The 21,861-nt window shown below is 40.0% G+C and overlaps 1 protein-coding gene across 3 annotated transcripts in view; it reads left to right on the top strand.

Annotated features, from left to right (window-relative positions):
* LOC108259230 (E3 ubiquitin-protein ligase RNF166) overlaps positions 1 to 21,861 on the top strand; it is a 34,978-nt gene that overhangs the window by 11,500 nt on the left and 1,617 nt on the right. For 2 of the 3 annotated variants that reach the window (XM_053676477.1, XM_017458501.2), the window contains exons 2-7: positions 11,714 to 11,870; positions 13,122 to 13,234; positions 13,424 to 13,477; positions 17,513 to 17,627; positions 17,966 to 18,073; positions 18,333 to 21,861. The exon at positions 18,333 to 21,861 is cut by the window's right edge and continues 1,617 nt beyond it. In XM_053676477.1, coding sequence (XP_053532452.1) covers positions 11,714 to 11,870; positions 13,122 to 13,234; positions 13,424 to 13,477; positions 17,513 to 17,627; positions 17,966 to 18,073; positions 18,333 to 18,398 — 613 coding nt within the window. In that variant the 3' untranslated portion in view covers positions 18,399 to 21,861. The remainder of the gene's footprint in view (positions 1 to 11,713; positions 11,871 to 13,121; positions 13,235 to 13,423; positions 13,478 to 17,512; positions 17,628 to 17,965; positions 18,074 to 18,332) is intronic. The other variant, XM_017458502.2, reaches the window with a different exon arrangement.

Here is a 21,861-nt window from a genome sequence, read left to right as displayed (position 1 = left end):
AGAGTGGAGGAACACACACACACACACACACACACACACACGTGCGCACACACACACTGTGGAAGCACTTATCCATGTGTATGTATATAATGCTGTGTTCTAGGGTTGCATGTGGTAATGGTACTGTAAAAGTATTGAGGAATGAAAAATAGTGAAAATAATACAAATATACTGTATATAATATATGATCACAGTAAAAGTGGAAAAAGATCTGACACGGTTTGAACTTTATTTTTGAATTTTTTATTTATTTTTTTATATCCACTGTATATACTCTCACCAGCAACTTTAATAGGAACACCTGTATACATTTATGCAGTTATCCGATCAGCCAATCATGTGGCAGCAGGACAATGCATAAAATCATTCCAATACAGCTCAGGAGCATCAGTTAATGTTCACATCAAACACCAGAATGGGGAAAAGATGAGACCTCTGTGACTTTAACCGTGGCATGGTTGTTGGTACCAAATGGGTTGGTTTGAGAATTTTAGAAATTGTTGCTCTCCTGGGATTTTCACACACAACAGTCTCTAGAAATCATGCAGAATGGTGTGAAAAACAAAAAAACGTTGAGTGAGCGTGACAGAGAGTGAGTGTACAGTCCCCTCCGAAAGTATTGGAACAGCAAGGCCAATTCTGTTGTTTTTGCTATGGCTTGAGATCAAAATATGAATATCAGCTTTCATTTCCTCATATTTACATGTAGATGTCTTAAACAATTTAGAACAGGGCACCTTTTGTTTGAAACCACCCATTAAAATATATTGGAACATGTGACTGATAGGTGTTTCTTGCTGCCCAGGTGTGCCCTGTTAAATTGATTGTTTAAAAAATTAATATATTAATATTAATATAAGTAGACCTTATTTTCAAAAAAATAAAATAAAATAACAATGTCTACTCTTGGTTTGAGCCCTGGGTATTGCCAGTGGAGACTGCATTTATAGTTAAAAATGATAAACCAACGTGAAGATCAGAGAGCTGTCTATGAGAGAAAAGCATGCCATTTTGAAGCTGAGAAAAGAGGGAAAATCAATCACAGCCATTGCAGAAGCATTGGGCATAGCCAGTGCAATCAATCTGGAATGTCCTGACAAAGAAAGAAACTATTGGTGTACCAACAACCAGACATGAAGCTGGTCGGGCCGAGGAAAACAACAGCAGCACAAAAACACTGTGAGAGCTGTGAAGTAAACCCAAAAGACTGTCTGTGACATCACCAGCAATGTATAGCAAGAGCAATAGAAGTTTCCTTGCTGTTCCAATACTTTCAGAGGGGACTGTATCTTCAGCTAGTTGTTGTAATAGTCAGGTACAGGTGTCTGATTTGGGCAGAATATTTTGCAGTGACAGTTCTCAATATTTTCAGGTCTCACCTGCATTTGTTTATATGAATCTCACTTTGCAAAAAATAAATGTAAGAAAAAATACGAGGAACAACTTTGCTAACAGAGAGCAATCATAATATTGTGTTTAGTCTTACGAGTCCGCAGCAAAATGCTTATACAGCTCTAACAGTTGCTCAGTAAACAGTATCAAAACTGTAGCTGGGGCTGCAGTGACCCAGAAACCTCAGCTGCGTGTCTGACGACTACCATATTACTCAACAGGAATGAATAAAGCATAGCGTACTGTATGCATGGAATACTACTGCAAAGTGCTTGAGCAGCAGTAATGCAGGAATGGACACTTTTCTATCTATTTAATACCATATGAGATCCAGTGAGTTTGCCTTCCTTGTTGTACATCTACGAAAGGGTCAAAGATTCCGAGACCTCTAGTGAAAAATGCTTTTATTCAATATAATGTTGATGTGTGTATGAAGGGCACAGGCATCAGCATAATGCTTTGCAGTGGTTACTAATTCACTGTTCTAATGCTGATTGTGTATATTTTCAGAGGAAGAGGAAGTGTTTTTGTGGCCTGTCTGTCTTCTTCATTTTGCAAATGCCAAATAACGAAAAATAACACACTGTTTTCAACCAAATGCACACATTATTACATCATCATTTATTAAAGCTAATGAGGGACGTTTAAAGATTGATAAACCAAATATTTAGTTTTTAATGAATGTACTTTAAAAATAATAATAATCATAATAATAATTAAGCAGTAGACTGTTGTTGAATTTCTTTTCTAAGACAAGTGCAAGTGGGATTTTATACTTTTTTTTTTTTTTTTTTTTTTTAATTCAAAATATGGGAATACATTATACTTTTCAGCTGTTCAGAGTGTGTGAGAGTGCTGTTGCTTGGTGTAGATGGTCTATTCCCATCTCCTGTCTCTGTCATGAACTGCACATAGAAATCCTGCCTTCAAATGGCTCTTTTCACATCTCTGCCTGTCAACCTTTCTCTCAGTAAAGCCTCACTCAGTAGCAGTAATATTTTTTGGCTGACTGGTACGATGTGATGCAGTTTGCAAGTGTGTGGTTGGGACAGTCTTCCACCATTGTTTCAACGTGGATCTGTCTTGCAAAATTGTGAGTTATTATAACTCCTCTTCGGGTTGTGCACTAGGAATGGGCCGATAATTGGTTATACCAGGGTTCTGGAAAACTTAGCTTGCAAAGTCAAATAACACAAAACGTCAGTGTGATAATCTATAATCCAGAGATTAAGCCTCACTTCGTTGTTGGTAGCCGGATAATTTTTTTTTCTTTACACCCATCTTATTACAGCACAGTGATGAGTAAGGAATAAAACCCGATGGTTTTGCTGGTATTGACAGGGTGGTGTGACGCAGCCCAAACTGCAGAGACCTTACCTGAAGTTGATTTATTTTCCAGTAAGAGCACATCTTAAAGTGTTGCATTCCTCTGATACCATAGCAATTTTCCATTTTATTTATTTATAATAAATAAAAATCAACACATCTTGCATCTTATCCCTGTAGTTATATTATGGAGAGTCCACCATACTGGTGATACAGTGATATTATATCAGCAATAAACAGTCATTTCATCACTCTCTCATTTTTCATGTTACTGAGAAACCTCAAAGCACAAAATGATAGTATTCTTAAAAGCACACAAACGTAAACCTGTGATTTTTGCCTTGCAGTCAGCACTACTGTCCGAGCTGCTGCTATAGAAAATTAAACAATGCCTTCAATCAATCAGATTTGAGAATTCAAAAATGCTGTGGTATGTTAAAAGTATTGAGCAAATAATGATAATGAGTCTTTCTTAATCACATACTTCACATACCCCAGCATGTCAGAAAGCTGGGGTCAGAGTGCAGGGTCAGTCATGATACAACGCCTCTGGAGAGACCTTCCGATCAGTAACCCAGAGCCTTAACCGCCATGCCACCACTGCCCCTATAGCGGTGTATTGAGCAAATCCTGCAGTGTTAACGTAACACTCCCTGGTTTTGTTCAGGCTAGGCTCACATGGAATGCGTTATTTTTTGCCCTGTCAATCCTGTTGTAGTAATTCACAGTCCGCTTGAGTAGATGTTTGCACACGTACTTCAAACACCAGCTCTGATACGTTAAACATCATTCTGTCCTACCTTAGGCATGAATGAAGTCTGACTACACAGTGACTAGGCAAATGCTGGCAACCAATCAGGGAGACTGAGAGAGTCTATTATAATCCAGTAGAGGAAATGGATTCAGGACTGAGCTTGAGCTATTTTCTTGTATTTGTTTTCATCTCTAATTTGGTGGGAAGCTAGGGATTTATTCACATTCATGGAATTCGTATCGTTACCCAGTTGGGAAATGGTTTTAGCTAGAGAAATTATAGTTGACAAATGGACAAGTAGTTACATTTGGTATGTTTCTATGTATTTTTGTATTTCAGGCTGTATCTCACTCATGTGAGAGAGATCACATAAGTATGTGTAATTGTGTATCATCCATCCATCTTGGTCTTTTAGCGACCAGACATGATAGTTTTGTTCTGATAGTTTTAGCTAGCTAGAGTTAGTGGGCTAGCTTACTACTGGGGGTGGACGTAGCATAGGGGCAAGCCTTAATTATTCAATCCATGGATTACAGTTTGTGAGATTCCAGTAGACCAACACTGTAGACTAGTAGACCAAATTTTTTTTTTTTTTTTTTTAATAAAGATTTTTTTTATATCCTAAAATTCTATACTGAAATACTGCTGTACTAAATGGTACAATTTTCTCTTTCCACTCTTGCTCATTAGGATTTCTATAATGCTGCCTTGTGATAATGTCTATTGGTATAAGTGCTATACAGCTGACATTTAATGGAATTGAATACTGAGAAAGTAGACATTTGGTGTCCTTATTTACACATACTGCTTAATGTGCAGCATGATGTTTGGAACACAGCCTTGAATTCTCACTGAATGTGTATTGACTTGGCAGTCACGGCTGTGAGATTAATCTGCGTGTTGGACATGTTATGAGATGTTTTGACACAAGTCAATTGCAACAGCAATTTCTCTACCAGAAAATTTGCACATCAAACATCTTTAAGTGTGGACACAATCAACTTTCTCTTAACTACAATTTTGAGTTAATCATTTTAATTGAGTAGGATGTTGACATGATCATCAGTATAATTTTTCTTCGTTTGTTCTATCCCTAGCATATCACCTGTCTGAATAATATTGAATTGAATTGCATCTTTTGTTCTTTAAAGAGCATTTAAGGAAGAAAAGGTTTTGCCTGGAGCAGTGACGACAGCTCTGATTGAAGTGTGTAACTGGAGGCTGTTCAAAGGATGTGTGAGAAAGTGAGACAGAAATAACCTTCGAGACGTCTTTTCTGCCAGACTATAAATTTCCATTACTATTACTATTAATTTGCATGATTACAGCGAGACACATCCTCAGTGGTCTGTAGTCACTGCTCCACTGTGGCCTTGTGAGCCATGTTAGTGTGAAATTGATTGTAGGATTTAACTCTAACACTGCTCTTGCTTCATTAGCATACAGAAGGCATTTCCTCTAGTAATGAGCTCACTGTTTGGATCATTATGTTCAAAACTTTTGACTGGTCTTATTTCTTTCTTTGACTTCCTGAGTCTGGTTTGAAGATAACGGTTCTGTCTTTCCCTACAAGTTGCTACATTTAATGAACCACAAATATAATATTAGGGATCGTTCCTGGGATTAGTTGTTCACTTGAACTTTTTCCGTAAAGAAATAATTAAATACATCTGATCAAAGTGATGGTTTATTGCACCAGTGTTTATATGAAGCTGACCTACAGTGATCTCCAGTCAGAGAGATGGAGGCCATTGTTATTTGTTGTTTTTTAAAAGTATGAGTTGTATTTATTTGCTTGCAGATATCCCGTTATATGCACGAGGGGTGTGACCGGCCATAGATATAGGAAAACAGTAAACACTGTATAGGCTGACGTAGGCTAAATGAACAGTTATACAGAATTGATTGTAAGCTATAAGATGAACCAGCCTTAAGCAAGTGCTTTGCTGTTATCGATGCCTTTTAAATCCGATAAAACACATTCGATTGTACCAGTAATGATATAATACTAATAACAAATCAGCGACAGTTATATGTCAAGTCCGATAACAGGAATCAGCAACAGCAAGATCACTTAACATCAAAATAACTCATGGAAGATATTTTTACAACTGCAAATTTACCATAAACTATTTGAGTAACAACATTAGCTAAAGCTGAAGTGACAGACATGGCCTCGAGCCAGCTTTACACAAAAGCAAATCTATAAACTGAATTTGTTTAACCAGATGTACCACCACATATTAATTTAAAATTTTATTTACAGAGCGGAGATGGGAATAGGTTAAATGAGGGGGGGGGGGGGGGGGGGGGGTAGAGAGAGAGAGAGAGCCATGCCAAGCGAACACTATATTTCCTGATAAAGAAATGTTGTTCAATTGTTCAATGTAAAGCACACTCACATCACTCCTGTGTCCCTGCTTTTGCATTCAGCTGCAGAAGTATTAGTATTTATTTATTGTTTGCACATCATACTTTCTTATAAGTGCTCAGCTGTAGTGCTGACCTTGGTGGACAAGGAGAGAGACAAGAAGAGCAATGGAAGCCCAATGAGGAATCAGTAGATTAGGTATGATTAGCCACATTGGACATTGCAAAGAAAAGTCTGAGAATGAGGTCTTAGTCCACAATAACTAATAATTTTTATTCTTTGGCCACACTAGTGTTTTCAGTTTGTTTCCCAAAAGGTTCCTATCCACAAGGAAATGCAAATAGAAAACAGTATGCTAGGCATGTGCAGTGTGTGTCTAACCCAGGAGCTTTGCACCAATTTATTTATTTATTTATTTTTGACAAAACCTGTTTTCTTACACACCCTAGCATTGTTTGTAGTCCATATAAAAGTCAAACACGAAATTCCACCCATCCATCCATTTTCCATACCACATATTGTACACAGTGTGCCTGGAGCCTATACCAAGAGACTCGAGGCACCAGGCGGGGGACACCCTGGATGGGGTGGCAACCCATCACAGAGCACAATCTTGCACGCACACACTCACATACCCATTCCCACACTATGGACAATTTGGAAATGCCAATCAATCTACAGTACATGTCTTTAGACTGGGGGAGGAAACTGGAGTACCCGGAAGAAACCCCTGAAGCACAGGGAGAACATAGAACATGCAAACTCCACGCATACAGGGCAGAAGCGAGCCACAATCCCGCTAAACCCCACCCCACCCCACCCCAAACCACCATCAGTTTATACTGAAAAAAGCTTCACAAAAAGTTGTCATATTGAAAATTTGGTTGTGATCACAAATGTCCATTTTCTCTTATCCACATTGCAACACAGAAACATGTTTTCAGTTTTAGCCGCTTTGGAGAGTGGATTTGAAACTATAGTGCATAGGATGAAAATGTTTCTGAGATGCTGTGAAGCAGCTTGTCAATTCTGTAATAGCCATTTACAGGCAGAGCCGTGTCAGGCGTGTCTGTCAAATGGCACATCATCATGCCCCAACTTCAGGCACAAAGAAGTCCAGCTACACAGTGATTGGCAGAGAGAGAGAGAGAGAGAGAGAGAGAGAGAATGAAGGAACTATAAACGAACGAACAAAGCAAATGCAAGTGAGGGAGTGGAAGAGTCTGAGATTACACTGTAAGAGAAAAATGGATTCAGGCCAGATTGAGTTTGAACTTTTTTCTGGCTGAACAAGTAATGATGCACAGGCTCTGCTGCTGAATAAGGCAGTCACAGTAAGCGCTAACCGGCTTACCTACCGTACTGTAAAAGACAAGCTCTTGTTGAGGTCTTCCTCTGGTAAATGTGAGTCACCTTGATTTTCACAATAAGGTTATGTTATTTACATAACACTTCTGTAATATTAAGCATTCGTGAGTCTCAAATCCTTGCATATTTTTGTACCAAATAGGCAGTCCCTCAAGGATTTAGCGATTTTGCGATCACAGAAATGAATGCAGAATCAAGCAAACTCCACAATATTCAGAGGAGCTGGAAATTTTTCAAAATTACCACAGATTTTCCCCAGATTTGGGCCAAGACACGTCATGTAACATCATCACAATATGCATTCAGCCAAAGCCCAGTTCGATTCACGTGCATCAAACATGAGTACAGCTAAAAGGTCTCATTTACCAACAAACATACTGCAAAAGACCGTGCAAAACAATTTTGTGCAATTGCAATTTTGCCAATTCAAGTAGTTTTCCGCAAAAAAAAGCACCACAAAATTTTCATCGCAAATTTTTTAAAAAGCCACAGCAAAATCACTAGTTACAGAGGTAACTGTGGTTCTGTGAATTCTGGATGACTGCCACAGGCGGTGCTTAAGCACTAATGGATTATCACAGTGCCAGCTAGATTGAGAGAATATACCAACAAAGTCACGTGGTGACATAGGCTGAGCTTTGAGGATACTAGCCACATTAGCTCAGCATTCGGCCTTGGTACACCTTTCTCGCGCATTTAGATTGAAAAGGAAATCTGGCGGTCATCAGGAATTCACAGAACCACAGTTACCTCTGTAACTAGTGATCTTTTTCCTGACTGCAGAGGTGGTGCTTAAGCACTAATGGATGACTCCTACCAACATAGTCATGAGGAATGCCAATCATCAAAAAAACTATCAAGGTTTCTCCTTAAGAACTGCTGAACTCACAGCATGCGTGGCAGCCACATTGACCTTGTAGAAGCGTGCAAAGATGCATGGAGAAGCCCAGGTAGCAGCCGTACTGATCTCTGCCATGGAGACTCCCCTAAAGGCAGCCCAAGACGCACATATTGCCCTAGTAGAGTGACAGGAGATACCTCCTGCCACTTCCACAATCCAGTTCGACAGAGTTTGCTTTGACACCGCGCCACCTTTCTGTGCACCAGCATAGCAGACAAAGAGTTGATCAGTTTGCCTTAAACTGACGGTAGCATCCACGTAATACTTCAGGGCCCGGACAGGACACGAGGAGCTCCCTCGACCCGGTCGCTTCAGGCGAGCCTTGAAATGCAGCCAGATTAATGGACTGATTTACAAATTGACGAAACTACACCTTAGGAAGAAAAGACAGATTTGGCCACAGCACTACTCCAGAATCCTCTGGCAACAACATGTGCATAATTTACTAACCAGCAATGCACGTAACTCATTAACACACTTAGTGGAAGCAATGGCTAATAGAAAGGCAGTCTTCAGAGACAACCACTTGTCAGAAGACTGCAGGGGTTCGAATGTTGGCAAGCATAGAAAGTCAAGCACAAGCGGTAAATCGCATCTGGGAAAATGGGGGTTGTGGGCCGGCCTTAAGCGCCTTGGACCTTTCAAAAAACTGCTCACCAAGATATGGGAACCAAGGGAAGAGCCATCAACAGGCACATGATATGCAGAAATGGTTGGCAGCATATACTTTCAACATGGAAGCAGCCCTGTCTGCAGCCAAAAGATGTTGCAAAACACTCAACACTCCTGGAATATCGCAGCATACAGGGTCTAACCCACGATTCTTACACCATGAAGAGAAAATATCCCAATGTGCAGCATAGAGCTGACGTGTGGATGCAGCTTTCGTGCTAATGACGGTATGAACAGCAGGTTCACAATCAGCCAGAAGAGGGTTTGACTCAGAGGCCAAACCTAGAGCTGCAGACTGGTCAGTCTGGGTGCCAGACCCTGCCATCCATCTGTGACAGATCCTTCCGGATCAGAATCTGATATGGTCTGCCCACCAATAGGCTCAGAAGCATGGGAAATAAAGGTCTGGCTAGCCATCTGGGTGCTACGAGGAGCATCCTATGGTTGCTCTGGGAAATCCTGTGTCTCTCCCACAACAATGGGATAGGAAAGAATGCATGAAGTAGGCATGTCGGCCATTCATGAGCCAGTGCATCCAGTCCCAGTGGGCTGGCCATCTCTGTCCTCGAGAACCACGACCGACAGGGAGTGGTCACTCATGATGCAAAAAGATTCACCTCTGCTTCGCCAAACTGACGCCATATGCTGGGCACCACTTCCGGGTAAAGCCTCCTTTCTCCCAAACACAGAAGGTCCTTTAAGAGAGTATCTGCTACCTGGTTGTTGGACCCATGGAGGTGCACCGCCCTCAGGGACGCTAGTCGGGGAAGAGATCAGGTGAGAATTCTGTGAGTGAGACACAAGGAGTTGACCGACCTTGTGCCACCCTGATGGTTCAGGTGAAACACCATTGAGGTATTGTCGGAGCAGATGAGCACATGATGGCCTGCTGGAGCCAGCAAGGAGTACCGCAGGGCTAAGAAAGCTGTGCATAACACCAAGAGGTTGATGTGGTCTGTGGACTTCTCTGGAGGCCAATGGCCACACACACCCCTGTGATTCCACGTTGCGCCCCACCCAACAAAGGAAGTGTCGGTCGTGACCACTTCCTGGTGAGACGGAATGGCCCCTATTGGTACACCCATCATTAAGAACACATGCCAATTCCACTGTCAGTGCATGGACACAGTGGTGGGAAACATATCAACCCATGACGATGTCTGGTGAGGTTCAACTTCAAAACTGTTGTTCCACTACTGGAATCACGAAGTAGCAGCAGTCAGCATTCCCATAAGCTGCAGGAACACACTGTATGGCAACATCGCTCCCAGTCGGAAATGAGCACTGGAGCATGCCCTGTAAAGCCTCATCGGGTGACTCCACTAGAGCTGCAACAGATTGCTCAAGTTCTGGAGCTCGGCCCACTCCAATAGAATCTGTGTCAGAAAACCCAGGGTTAACATCCTAGGGGAAGGTTGTACAGCACCGTCCACAGATTTATTGTTGTCATGAAACAACGATTCGGAGGCACTTGTAGAGAGCACATCCAAGTCAGGCTGACATGAAAGAAAAGGAGAGTTAGGAGACTCATCCCAATGCCACTACTTGCTCTACCCTGTTCCACCTGTATTATAGCTCGTAGTCTCTTCCATACAATTCCTCCGGGTATTTGCCTTTTTTCTGGATTGGGGGAACAGGCTGCGGCAGATGCACGTTTCCGAGTCCGTGTGGCGGGCTCTGACCCCACAAGGCCCACCTCCAAACTGGGCCCCAATTCCGCGAGACGGAGCCGTCTCTTAGACATGGGCACGAGACTACAGTGCAGGCACAGGTCTGTGATGGCATCTCATGGACTGAATAGTATGTCACTACATCATTGGTGTCATTACTAATTAGGCATATCAGTTAGTGTGTGTTGTGCAGTTTGAGATGCAGTTTTGAATTCTATCTAAATGTGCACACTCGCAGCTGTGAGATTAATGTATGCAGTGGAGGCACAACCCACATTACAAAATGTTCTTCCTGGAGGCACAATACACATTACAAAATGTTCTTAGCTTGTATTAGCACTAGATCTATATGTGATTTTTATGTGATATATTTAGACCAATCACAGAAAAATAGGATTTTAATGGTGTTTTATCCTTGCAGATCCGGTGGCTCTTGCTCATGCTTCTGGTCTCACTTTTCTCTCATCCTCTACATTCCTCTCTTCTGCCTTTTTTTTTTTTTATTATTTTTTTTTATTGGATGTTGCATAATAAATGTATACATATATTCTTGAAGACAGTGATTGAGGGGGCCGTGCCCAGTGCAAGCCCCAGAGTGAACATGCGCATAAAACGCAGCACCCGCCTGGCAGGAAACCTGGAATAAATCTCTGCTTTAGCAATCCCATAAACCCCAGGCTCATCTGTCAGACAGAGAAAGGGCACTTGGCCTGCGCCCCCCTCCACTGACTCAGCCTCATAAAGGATCTGGTCCAAGTTCTACATACGCTCATGAACTTTGGCTTTGCGGGCGATTCGCAGAAAGGCTGTGCTTTGTTAAAAAATACTTGCAAAGCACTTCGTCTATAAATCTGTAAACCTGGTTCTTACTGGAAGATTAACCATTTGTTATCGGAAATGTTATCGTATAGTATGAGTGTTGTGAAATAACCTCTAAAGTTAGTTATATTATCTAACAATTAACTATGCTGTCAGGCTCGGCAGGCTGTTGATTATAAAGAATGCCAAATCATATTGCTTGCTGCCAAGTAGTTGATTAGGTAACTAAATTATATAGGCTGAAACCGAGCAAAGTAATGATGATGATCCCTTTTCTAGTAACGATTTTTTTATAATGAGGTATCATTGTACACTGACCACATACTGAGTGTGACTGCAATAAGAGTGTAGTTATATCCTGTTTGTAGAGCATTCTTTTTTGAGACTTACTATCTATCTCTTGTGTGTGTGTGTGTGTGTGTGTGTGTGTGTGTGTGTAGGTTCTGTGGTGATTGCCTTCAGCCGTGTCTCCAGGTGACGTCTCCTCTCTGTCCATTGTGTCGCATGCCTTTCGACCCCAAGAAAGTGGACAAATCTTCCAGTGTGGAGAAGCAGCTTTCCTCTTATAAAGCACCATGCCGAGGGTGCAGCAAAAAAGTTAGTCCCTTCTAACGCATGCACGCACGCACACGTGGTTTTAACACATTTCCTTTTAACCCATATTTTGACCAGGTTATTTTTTTTTATGTTTTAAAACATTGTTTACCTTTGCTTTTTGGATATTCTTATTTACTTTTAAGCTATTTTCACTTCTTTAAAATGTACTTTTTCCTTATAAACCTTTTGTGTTTGAAGTTTTAATTTTTTTTTATTCTTTTATCATTTCTAACACTTCTTCTCCTTCTGTCCGACCCTCATTTACAAAAAAAATTCTTTTAACCCTTTCATGAATAAATTATTTTAAGAGCATATCTAGATTCTTTGTTTTTTCTTATTAAAAATAATCGTATGAAGTTTGCTTTTTTAAAAAAAAAAATCTTTATTATTATTTTAAAAACAATTTTTTTTAGACATCACTAATATAATTTAGACAACACACATGTAAATGGATTGTCCATGTGCAGTGCAATACAATGGTTAATTAAAGGATAAAATATGATACCAGAAATAAAAAGAAATAAAGAAATCTCCCATTGTGTTCATAAACAAAAGTTAATATTGAGGTCTAAAAAGATTTAATGTTGTGGGCCAAAATTATAGAAAATATCATAAAATATACAGTGCTCTCCACTAATATTGGCACCCTTGGTAAATATGTGTAAAGAAGGTTATGAAAAATTGTCTTTATTGTTTAACCTTTTGATCTTTTGTTTTATATATATATATATATATATATATATATATATATATATATATATATATATATATATATATTAATGGGAATATGCTTCAAATATATTTTTCTCATATGAATTCATGGGGTGCCAATAATTGTTGCACACCTTTTATTCATTTTTTAATTTTTGATAAACCTGTTTTGTTTGCAATTGTTTGATATCCATGAGGGCTTATTTATTTATTTATTTATTTATTTATTTATTTATTAAACAAAAGATCAAAAAGTTAAACAATAAAGACAATTTTTCACAGCCTTCTTTGCTCGTATTTGCCAAGGGTGCCAATATTAGTGGAGGGCATTATATGTAATTTGTTTCTACGAATCCCAGATCCATCAGGTGCAGGGTAAAACATCATTTCATTTTTTCCCCCCTTTACTTTCCTATTTAAACCTCTTTTCTTTTAAACTGACTGTTGTCTTTTATAATTATTGTCCCGATCCTCTCTGCTAACTATTTTAACTCTATCGTTAACCCTATCTCTTTTTTTCTTTTCTTTATTGAATGGTAGATCACGCTGGTCAAAATGAGGTCACACATCTCATCTTGCACAAAGGTGCAGGAACAGATGGCCAACTGCCCAAAGTTCATGCCTGTGGTTCCCACATCACAGCCGATTCCCAGGTAAGATCAATACACCTGGGTGTGTGCGTTGTCTAAAACTGCTTTACAGTGAATGAGAGGGAGCTTGGCCCCAGAGCCCCAGTGCTGGAGATGAATGAGACAGTATGAGCCGTTTCCTCTAGCTAAACACACACAGGGTGTGTGATCGGTCACAAAATAACTGTAAAAAAATGGTGTTTGTGTTCACAGTCCCACCAGTGTTGTTAAACATCACAGCCGAGTGAAGAGCAGTGCCAGTGTCAGGTTTGTATAACTTCAGTTAAAGGGAAATCTGTTTTACGTCTGTTTTGTAAATACACTGTTTTCTTTTTTATGAATTCATTCTTCATATGAAAGTATGATGATTGCTTGAAATGGGATTATGTTAATGAGTCAGAAGAAACTGGAAGTCATGCTCCAGAGACGTGCACTGCTGCTACAGTTCCTCAGAGTTCTTCCTGCTGTAACAATCATCTCCTCAGCGTCTTCCAAGAGCTGAAGCAGATGTTTGAGAGCAGGAAGAGCATGAAGCAGTGCAGGGTCTGGAGTAGTAAATGTGCAGGGTTAAGATATAACGCCATTCATTAGCCCGCTAGGCAAGTCTGCTCGTCCAGTCCTATCTTTTGGAAGCCTGGTAATCTCTGTTAATGCTTACAATTGACCCTATTAATCAGAAAATGTTCTACATCTGGGGAAATGCATATCTTCCACAATATCCCGAGCATTACCCATAGGCTGAAGCACCACTTAGATGCATTTAACACAGCTATCAAACATCAGTTTAATATAGTGGTTTCATACTGTAACACATCAAAAGATCATGCTGATACATCCACAGGTTTTCGCTCACATAAATTTGCAGATAATTATCAAGCTGTTTCTTTTATAGCTTTTAAAATTGAAGATAAATTGGGCCAGGGATCCTCGTCTGTCTCCACTGTCTACAACATTGCAGCTGCAGACTAAACATGTGTTACCTGAAGTGTAGCAAAGCTAAAAGTACTATGTGCTGTGAACAAGAGAGTTACAAGAGTATGGGTAGCTTGTCACTTTCCACCCCTGCTGATTAGCAATCTGATATATACTCCATTTCCTTCCTCTGTACAGGGTTATATTTCATCATTCAGAAGGGATTGCTTCAAATACAAGCTACATGCACCTACTCTGTTTCTATTATGTTCCTTGCAACTGCTATGTATCTGTTGAAAAGTTTACACACCCCTTCTGCTGTGTGACAGTGATGCACACTTTAGAGTGTTGAGGATGATGGTGTGTCCAAGACAGTATTACAACATAAAGGTTAGAATCAGGATATAATAAATGATGCTAATAGACATTTAATAGAAATCCTACCTACATGTTGATGAGAGTGTGTGCATGCACATATGTTCTAGTCCCCCCCCCCCCCCCATTTTGGTCTTGCTCATTAACTCTCCCCATCACACAACAGCTACCAATGTGCAAAGGTGGCCAATGCTCTTTTTTTTCAGTTGCTCTTTTTTGCATCACCAGGATTTGAACTTGCGATCTCTGTATAATAGGACGAACGCTTTTCTGCCACTTGCGAGCCTTGGGTGTCAGCTTTGATCGGGTAACGGGGGAAAAAGAAACACAAAGGGGCAATTAGGTCTTCAAAGTTACTGTCTATGAATATGGTCTCTGTTGGGTTCTGCTATTTTTATAATTATTAAAATATTTAAAAGCTTAGTGTAGTAAGTGAACAATACAGTCACGTACAGGCTGCCCACAGTGCTGAAGCTCAGGGAGCTCATTATAGCATTAAACTATAAAAATACTACTCAAAAGCCCACCACATCTGTTATTGTACCTTTACAATGCAATTTACAGCTTTGAGTAGTACAGTTACACAACTAATACCACTTGCTTAAAACAGATTTTAAAAGGTGTATTATGTGTATAAGTATGTTTATATTTCAACATAAAGGGTGATTTCCTACTAAAACATTTCCGTGTTTTAATCATGTAGCTATTAAGACATTAGTAAGTGTTATTTAGCCAATTTAAAAACAGTTTATATTTTATGGTAACACTGATTTGCTTTAACTGTGAAGTTCAAAACTGTCAGTCATAGCCAAATATTATCATAAACATTCTCAATGTAAGGTACTAAAATGTTACTGGCATGCCACCTTCAGATGTATGCCTTTTTGTACATGTCCTTTATTTGTTAAAGGAAAATAATAGTATAGGAACATTTTGAAGTACAGTACCTTAATGGACTTAATTGGATTTTTTTTTTTAAAACAATTTTTTACAACGTTTAACCAAAAAAAACATTTGTTTGTTGCATAACTAGGCACAATACCTTGAAAGTACAGACAATACTTGGTAGAATAGGTTTTCTTGTAGGATTGCCCTGTAATTGGCTTCTAGAACGCGATGCTGCCACCACCATGCTTCACTGTTGGGATGGTGTTCTCAGGGTAAGCACTGTTGGATTTCTGCCAACTGTAGCACTAAATGCCAAATAGTCATCAGGCCCATGACCATATATATGAGTGGATGTCATGACAGGGAGACCAAAGTGACACCAAAATGTCTCTGAGGCCATCTAGTGGCTGGCTGCAGTATAATTTTTTTAACCCGCCCATTCCCAGGTTACTGAATGGAGACTGAGCAAATTTTATTTTAAGTTTCAACTCCACAAATTTTTGGGAATAGAGTTCTGTAGTTTTTACTACAGAAGTTTTATTAGTACAAGTTAAAGTACAAGTTAAAGTACACCTTAATATCGCCCCCAGTATTTTCCCTTAATAGATAAATAAGGATAAATAAGGAATTATAGTAGTTCTTCGGTGATAAATTAAAGGGTATGATTGATGGGGTGATTGATGGTTTCGGAGCCTCATGGACATGCATGCATGAACCATAATCACTTCTGCAGCAAAGCCATGTCTTGTTCTTCTGTAAAATGTTCTAATAGACCATCTACAGGGACTTATTTGCATTTTTTTCAGTATGTTGATCATTTTAATGCCTAAAAAACTGACGTGAGTAAATGAAGTGACGGCATAAACCAAGGCAGCTAAGACTAGCTAAACTATATGATAATGTATAGCCTGTATGACCACTCAAAATATCTTGGTGAGGTTAGCCAGTCATTCCTTTATAAACAAACTATACTGAGAGAAGATGCGGAGCATAAAAGTGCGCTTAACTTACTGCAGGTGTCCGAGCTAGATGAAAATCATGGCAAGCAGCCCTTTTTTTTTTTTCTTTTTTCTTTTCTCCAAAATAGTTTGTGTTGAGTGTAAATGTTGACTGCTGTTTACCAGAATTTTTTTAGTTGGAGCCTTGCATTTGGCTACTTATACCTACATGACTTTGATTAAAAGCATGGATAATGTCAGCTCGCTAGCAGACGCTCAATCAGTCAGGACTCAACTTTTCTTTCTTTGCACATCCCTTGCTTGCAACAATTGCATAAAGCCAGTCATCCACTCATATCACCAAACTGTTGCATTCTTCTTTTGTGATGCTTTTCCAGGCTTGTACCACAGCATCTTTCAGTTGTTGTTTGTTTTGGTGGGTTTCTCCCTTCAGTCTCTTCTTCAGGAGGTGAAATGCTGGTCAATCGGGTTAAGCTCTGCTGACTGACTTGGCCAGTCTAAAATCACCCCCCCCCCCCCCCCCCCCCCCCCCCCACAGTCCTTTGCTGTGTTGGCATTGTGTTTTGGATCTTCATCTTTCTGCATGTTGAAGTTCCTCCCGATTAGATTAGATGCATTTGTCTGTAAATTGGCCGACAAATAGATTACGTAGATGTCTGAATATTCATTCTGCTGCTACCATAATGAGTTACATCATCAATAAAGAGTAGTGAACCTGTTCCAGAAGCCGCCATGCAAGCCCAAGCCCTGACATTCCCTCCCCCATCCTTGACCGATGAGCTTGTATGCTTTTTGATCATGAGCAGATCCATTCTTTCCACACACGTTGGCCTTTCCATCACTTTGGTAGAGATTACATAACTTTTTAATAAAATGAGATTGTAATGTATTGTTTCCTGACAAACTCCTGACAAACTTGTGGCTTTTTGGTGGTGATGCGAGTGAGTTATGGACTTGAATGTGTTTTGTGTACACACACTTAGTTGCTGCTGATTTAACTGGCAATAAATCATTATGTGAGAATGAGTTTCACTTTGTTTGTGTAGTGTCAAACTTAATTTTCTGTGGCGGGAAAACAAATAGAGAAGTACCCTCACTCAGATTTTCTAGGGCTGAGAGCTGTTGAAAAGCTGACTCTCCTTTTTATTTTTTTTTTCCTTGCTTGCAGCAATATTCCAAACCGATCGACATTTGTGTGCCCGTATTGTGGGGCGCGAAACCTCGACCAACAAGAGCTGGTGAAGCACTGTATGGAAAACCACCGCAACGACCCCAACAAAGTGGTGAGTGTTCACACACTCCCTGGTCTTCTACCGAAGTGAGCTGGGCTGCCGAGGCTTTACCATCTGTACATGTATCAGTTTTACCCAAAGCCAATTACAAGTGAGACAACATCTAATTTATTCCAAGCATAGAGCTGTTTAACATGTTTACATAATACAAGTACAAATAAGAGATTCAGGTTTCCATCCTGTGTTCCTGCTCTGAGAGGGTTTCATATGATTCCCAGCATGTAATCCTGCCACGCTGTATTTTGCCGTTTGGCTAGAGGTAACACTGCTGTGTGTGTGTGTGTGTTTCTGTGTGTGTGTGTGTATTGATTGTGTGCTTCTGTCCACAGGTGTGTCCCGTGTGTTCAGCCATGCCCTGGGGTGACCCCAGCTACAAGAGCTCCAACTTCCTGCAGCACCTCCTGCACCGGCACAAGTTTTCCTATGACACATTTGTGGTGAGCACTCAAACACACACACACACACACACACACACACACACACACACACACACACACACACACACACACACACACACACACACACACAGAGCTCTGTACCAGGAGGAAGTTAGTTATAATTTGTAGTCATTTTCTTTTGTTGAGATTGCCAGGTATGATTTAGGATTAAACTGCTACTGCACTGCTCAATTCTTCCTTGTTTGATTAAATTTTTTTTGTTCATTCTGTGTGTGTGTGTGTGTGTGTGAGAACACAGGACTACAGCATTGACGAGGAGGCTGCACTGCAGGCAGCACTGGCCCTCTCTCTGTCCGAGAACTGAGAGTCTTGTCCCAGTAGCCTCCACCAATCACCACCTCCTATCCAATCACCATCACTTACCCCAACCTCGTTAACCAATCAGTTATCTTTCTGCCTCCTTCATGCTGCAGACATGAACATAAAGGAGAATCATTTTCATTCTCTGTTCTGTACCTGGTGTTAGTCACATGATGCTGATCACATGATCTCCACAATTTTCTGCCCAGAATTCTTCTCTTCCTTCACTGATGGAGGAGGAGCATGCAGTCATTCATAACTGCTGCAGTCAATAACAACAGCATTCCATTGTGTATCTCGCATCTTTTGGCAAAGAATACAGCAAGCTTCAGTTGATGTTTGAGGGGGAAAAAACAAAACTACATTTCACCATCAAACATTTTTCCTTCAATTCTGTTTTTCTCTCTCTTTCTGGGTTGCTCAAACATGGACAGATGGCAGTGTAAGTAAGAAAAGGCATCACATATCCCAGACTGGATGAGAGCATTATTCCAGGCTTGAATGATGTCGCTAGGCCAGCACCGATGTCCTTGGCTGACTACCCTATCATTGCCATGGTGACCGTATAAATGATGGACAACTCAGTACCAGGAGTCTCCTGTTGGCTAAATATGAGTGAGAGAGAGAGAGAGAGGGTGGTCCATCACTTTACTGTAAGCAGAAGGAAGCTGAGATGAATGATGATACCTGCCTTGTGGGAATGACTCAGCTTTAGGCAATACTCATACAGCAGAGAGAGATGATCCCATGTTCACACCATCACCAATATCACGACTTGGCCATCACTAAACATTCCCCCTTTCTTTAATGTTTGTTTATTTTATTATTTAGTTAGTCACGAACACTCACGATTTTCTACATGACTGAATTCTAGTTCAAATGTTCTTTTATAGTTCTCCAACAGGATACTAGTACTGCTTTTATCTTCATTCTGCTCTTTACTGGTTTACCTTGCTACAATAATATTTTTTACAAAGCATCAAATTAGAAGAATATCTATTTTTGGAAAAATGTTTCCTTTAACATGGTGCACTAATACCGAGAAGGTGAAACGTGTGCTGATTTGTTCAAATGTCTCCATCTCAGAGGTGGAGAATAGGCCATGAGGCCGCGGAGGGGATGTAGACGCAAAGCTCGACCACTAGGTGGCACTAAGTGTTCGCTCCATGGGAAGTCTGGCCTGAACCATAGCCATTCAGAGCCCAGTTTCATGTCGTATTTGCATGATGTGTGTAGTAGATTTCATGCCCAGTGTTTGTTACCAGCAGGGAGTCATTATGTGGGTCTGGATATCAGACTGAGAGGATTTATTGTATGACAATATTACTCTCATGGTGATGGATATTATGTTGAATTAGGCAGTGTAGTATTGTGTATGGCAGTGTTGACATTTATTCCTTCAGCAGACAGAGGCAGAACGTAATCCAAGCATAGAGCAGTTGATGGTTAAAGGACTTGATTCAGAAGCCCATTTCCTGATCAACTACCACTGTCCCGTATTGAGTAGCTGGTGAAAGACAAATTGAGAACTACCTGAATCAAAATTTGGTTAAAAATAAACTGGAATGGGATGTAACCATCTATTTTCAGATTAACAGTCGGTTGTAAAACAGACATGGGCACTGAAAGACAAATTAGAAAATGTCCGTCACTGGCAGTTGGTGTTTTTCATCAGATCCTTTCGTCTTATCTTTTGTAATATATTTAATTTCGCTTTAATTATTCCAGCAATTTAAACCAGAGCGTTGATCACAATCATTTTGTATTGTTTGTATTGTCAGTTGATGGTGAAGTTATGAAATCAGTTTGTCCTGAACATTTTGGCAGCCTGGCTACATGCAGAGAGATGACTCACTGAGAATGTGATGGATTTAGAGAAGACGCCGAGAGTTGGCAGTGATTGGTGGGTGACAATATTCAGTTTTATATTCGAGTTTCCAATCACGAGTGCATAATCGTTGTTATTTTCTTTTACGGCTGTAAAGTTTATTCTTTATAAAGTGCTTGATTTAGATGTCATTTCTCCTGATGTGTCCTTGTCCTCCGTCTTGTGTGTCTATGACTCCTAACAGTGTGTGTAATATGAAGTTGTGCAAAAAAACACGGGAGAAACGAAACCTCTGCCTTTGTGTGCTGGAGTCTTAGTCCAAGCGTAACAGTTTATAAGAGGCAGTTTAATGGAAAGAATTGAAACTTGTACGTGTGAATAGTAAGATTGTGACCTCGTTACTGGTGCAGGGTTTAAACCCTGACTACGGTGAGGTCATCGTTACAGAAAGGGCAGGTAAAATGTTGCACTTTGCTTCTAATCAGTAAGGATTTTGTCCTGGTATGTTAATCTGCCTGTGTACTGTGAAGTAGGCATGTGCCGATCAATATTGTTGCGAGGGCACTTTAAATAATTATTAAATATTGTCAGGAGTAATATTGAAGCCTTTTTAAGCAGCATTTGCTGTCTTGTGATAAAGTTTCCTTTGTGGTTAAGATGCAAAAGTATTTAGACAGAGTGACCGCAAAAGGTTTTTGGACACAGACTGACAGAAGTAGCAGTGACACCATGTAATTATTATAGATAGTGTTACATTTGCAGAATATCTGATTTGTGCAGAATAATTGTCAATTTAATGAAGTTACTGTACTGGCTTCTGAAGTTTGGAAAATTCAAGGAATTTAGACAAAATATCTATAGAATATATACAATGCTGCAGTAAATCGACCTGATTCAGGCTGCATGCGTTGCATAGGAGTAATATACAGGGGATATAAAAAGTCTACACACACCTGTTAAAATTGCTGGGTTTTGGGATGTATAAAAAAAAAAATTTCACCAAAATAAATCATGTGATATAGCATCCAACAAAATTCAAGTAAAGAACGAATAGAAACTTTTTTTTTTCCAAGGGAAAATTTAGGCAAAAGTCAAAAAACGTGTAATAACCTGGTTACATAAGTATACACACCCTTTTAAAATGTCTGTGCTCAGTATTAACCAATCACATTCATTAATCTGATGTTGAAAATTCTATTTCATACACGTCATTAATAACGATTCTGATTAACCCCAAATAAAGATCAGCTGTTTCTGTAGGACTTTCTTGACATCTTGTTTCATCCGACCGCTGAAGCCATGGTCCACAAAGAGTTTCAAAAAGCATGTACGAGATCTCATTGTAGAAAGGTATCGATCAGGAGAGGGGTAAAAAGAATTCCCAAACATCAGATGTACCATGGAATCGACAAGTAGAGAACATGGGGTACCACAGAGACATTACCCAGAACAGGATGTCTCGCAGAAATAGATGAAAAGACTAGACAAAAACTTACCAGGGAGTCTTCCCAGAGACTTACAGCAACATTAAAAGGGCTGCAGGAATATCTGGCAGGTACTGGTTACGCCCTGCATGTGACAGCAATGTCGCTTATTCTTCAGATGTCTGGGCTGTGGAATGATTTGAAGAGGGCTGTGC

This window comes from Ictalurus punctatus, chromosome 27 (assembly GCF_001660625.3).
Source record: "Ictalurus punctatus breed USDA103 chromosome 27, Coco_2.0, whole genome shotgun sequence".
In the NCBI taxonomy this organism is placed as follows: domain Eukaryota; kingdom Metazoa; phylum Chordata; class Actinopteri; order Siluriformes; family Ictaluridae; genus Ictalurus; species Ictalurus punctatus.
Note: the sequence above shows the minus strand (reverse complement) of the source record. Positions and strands in the feature narration are given on the sequence as shown.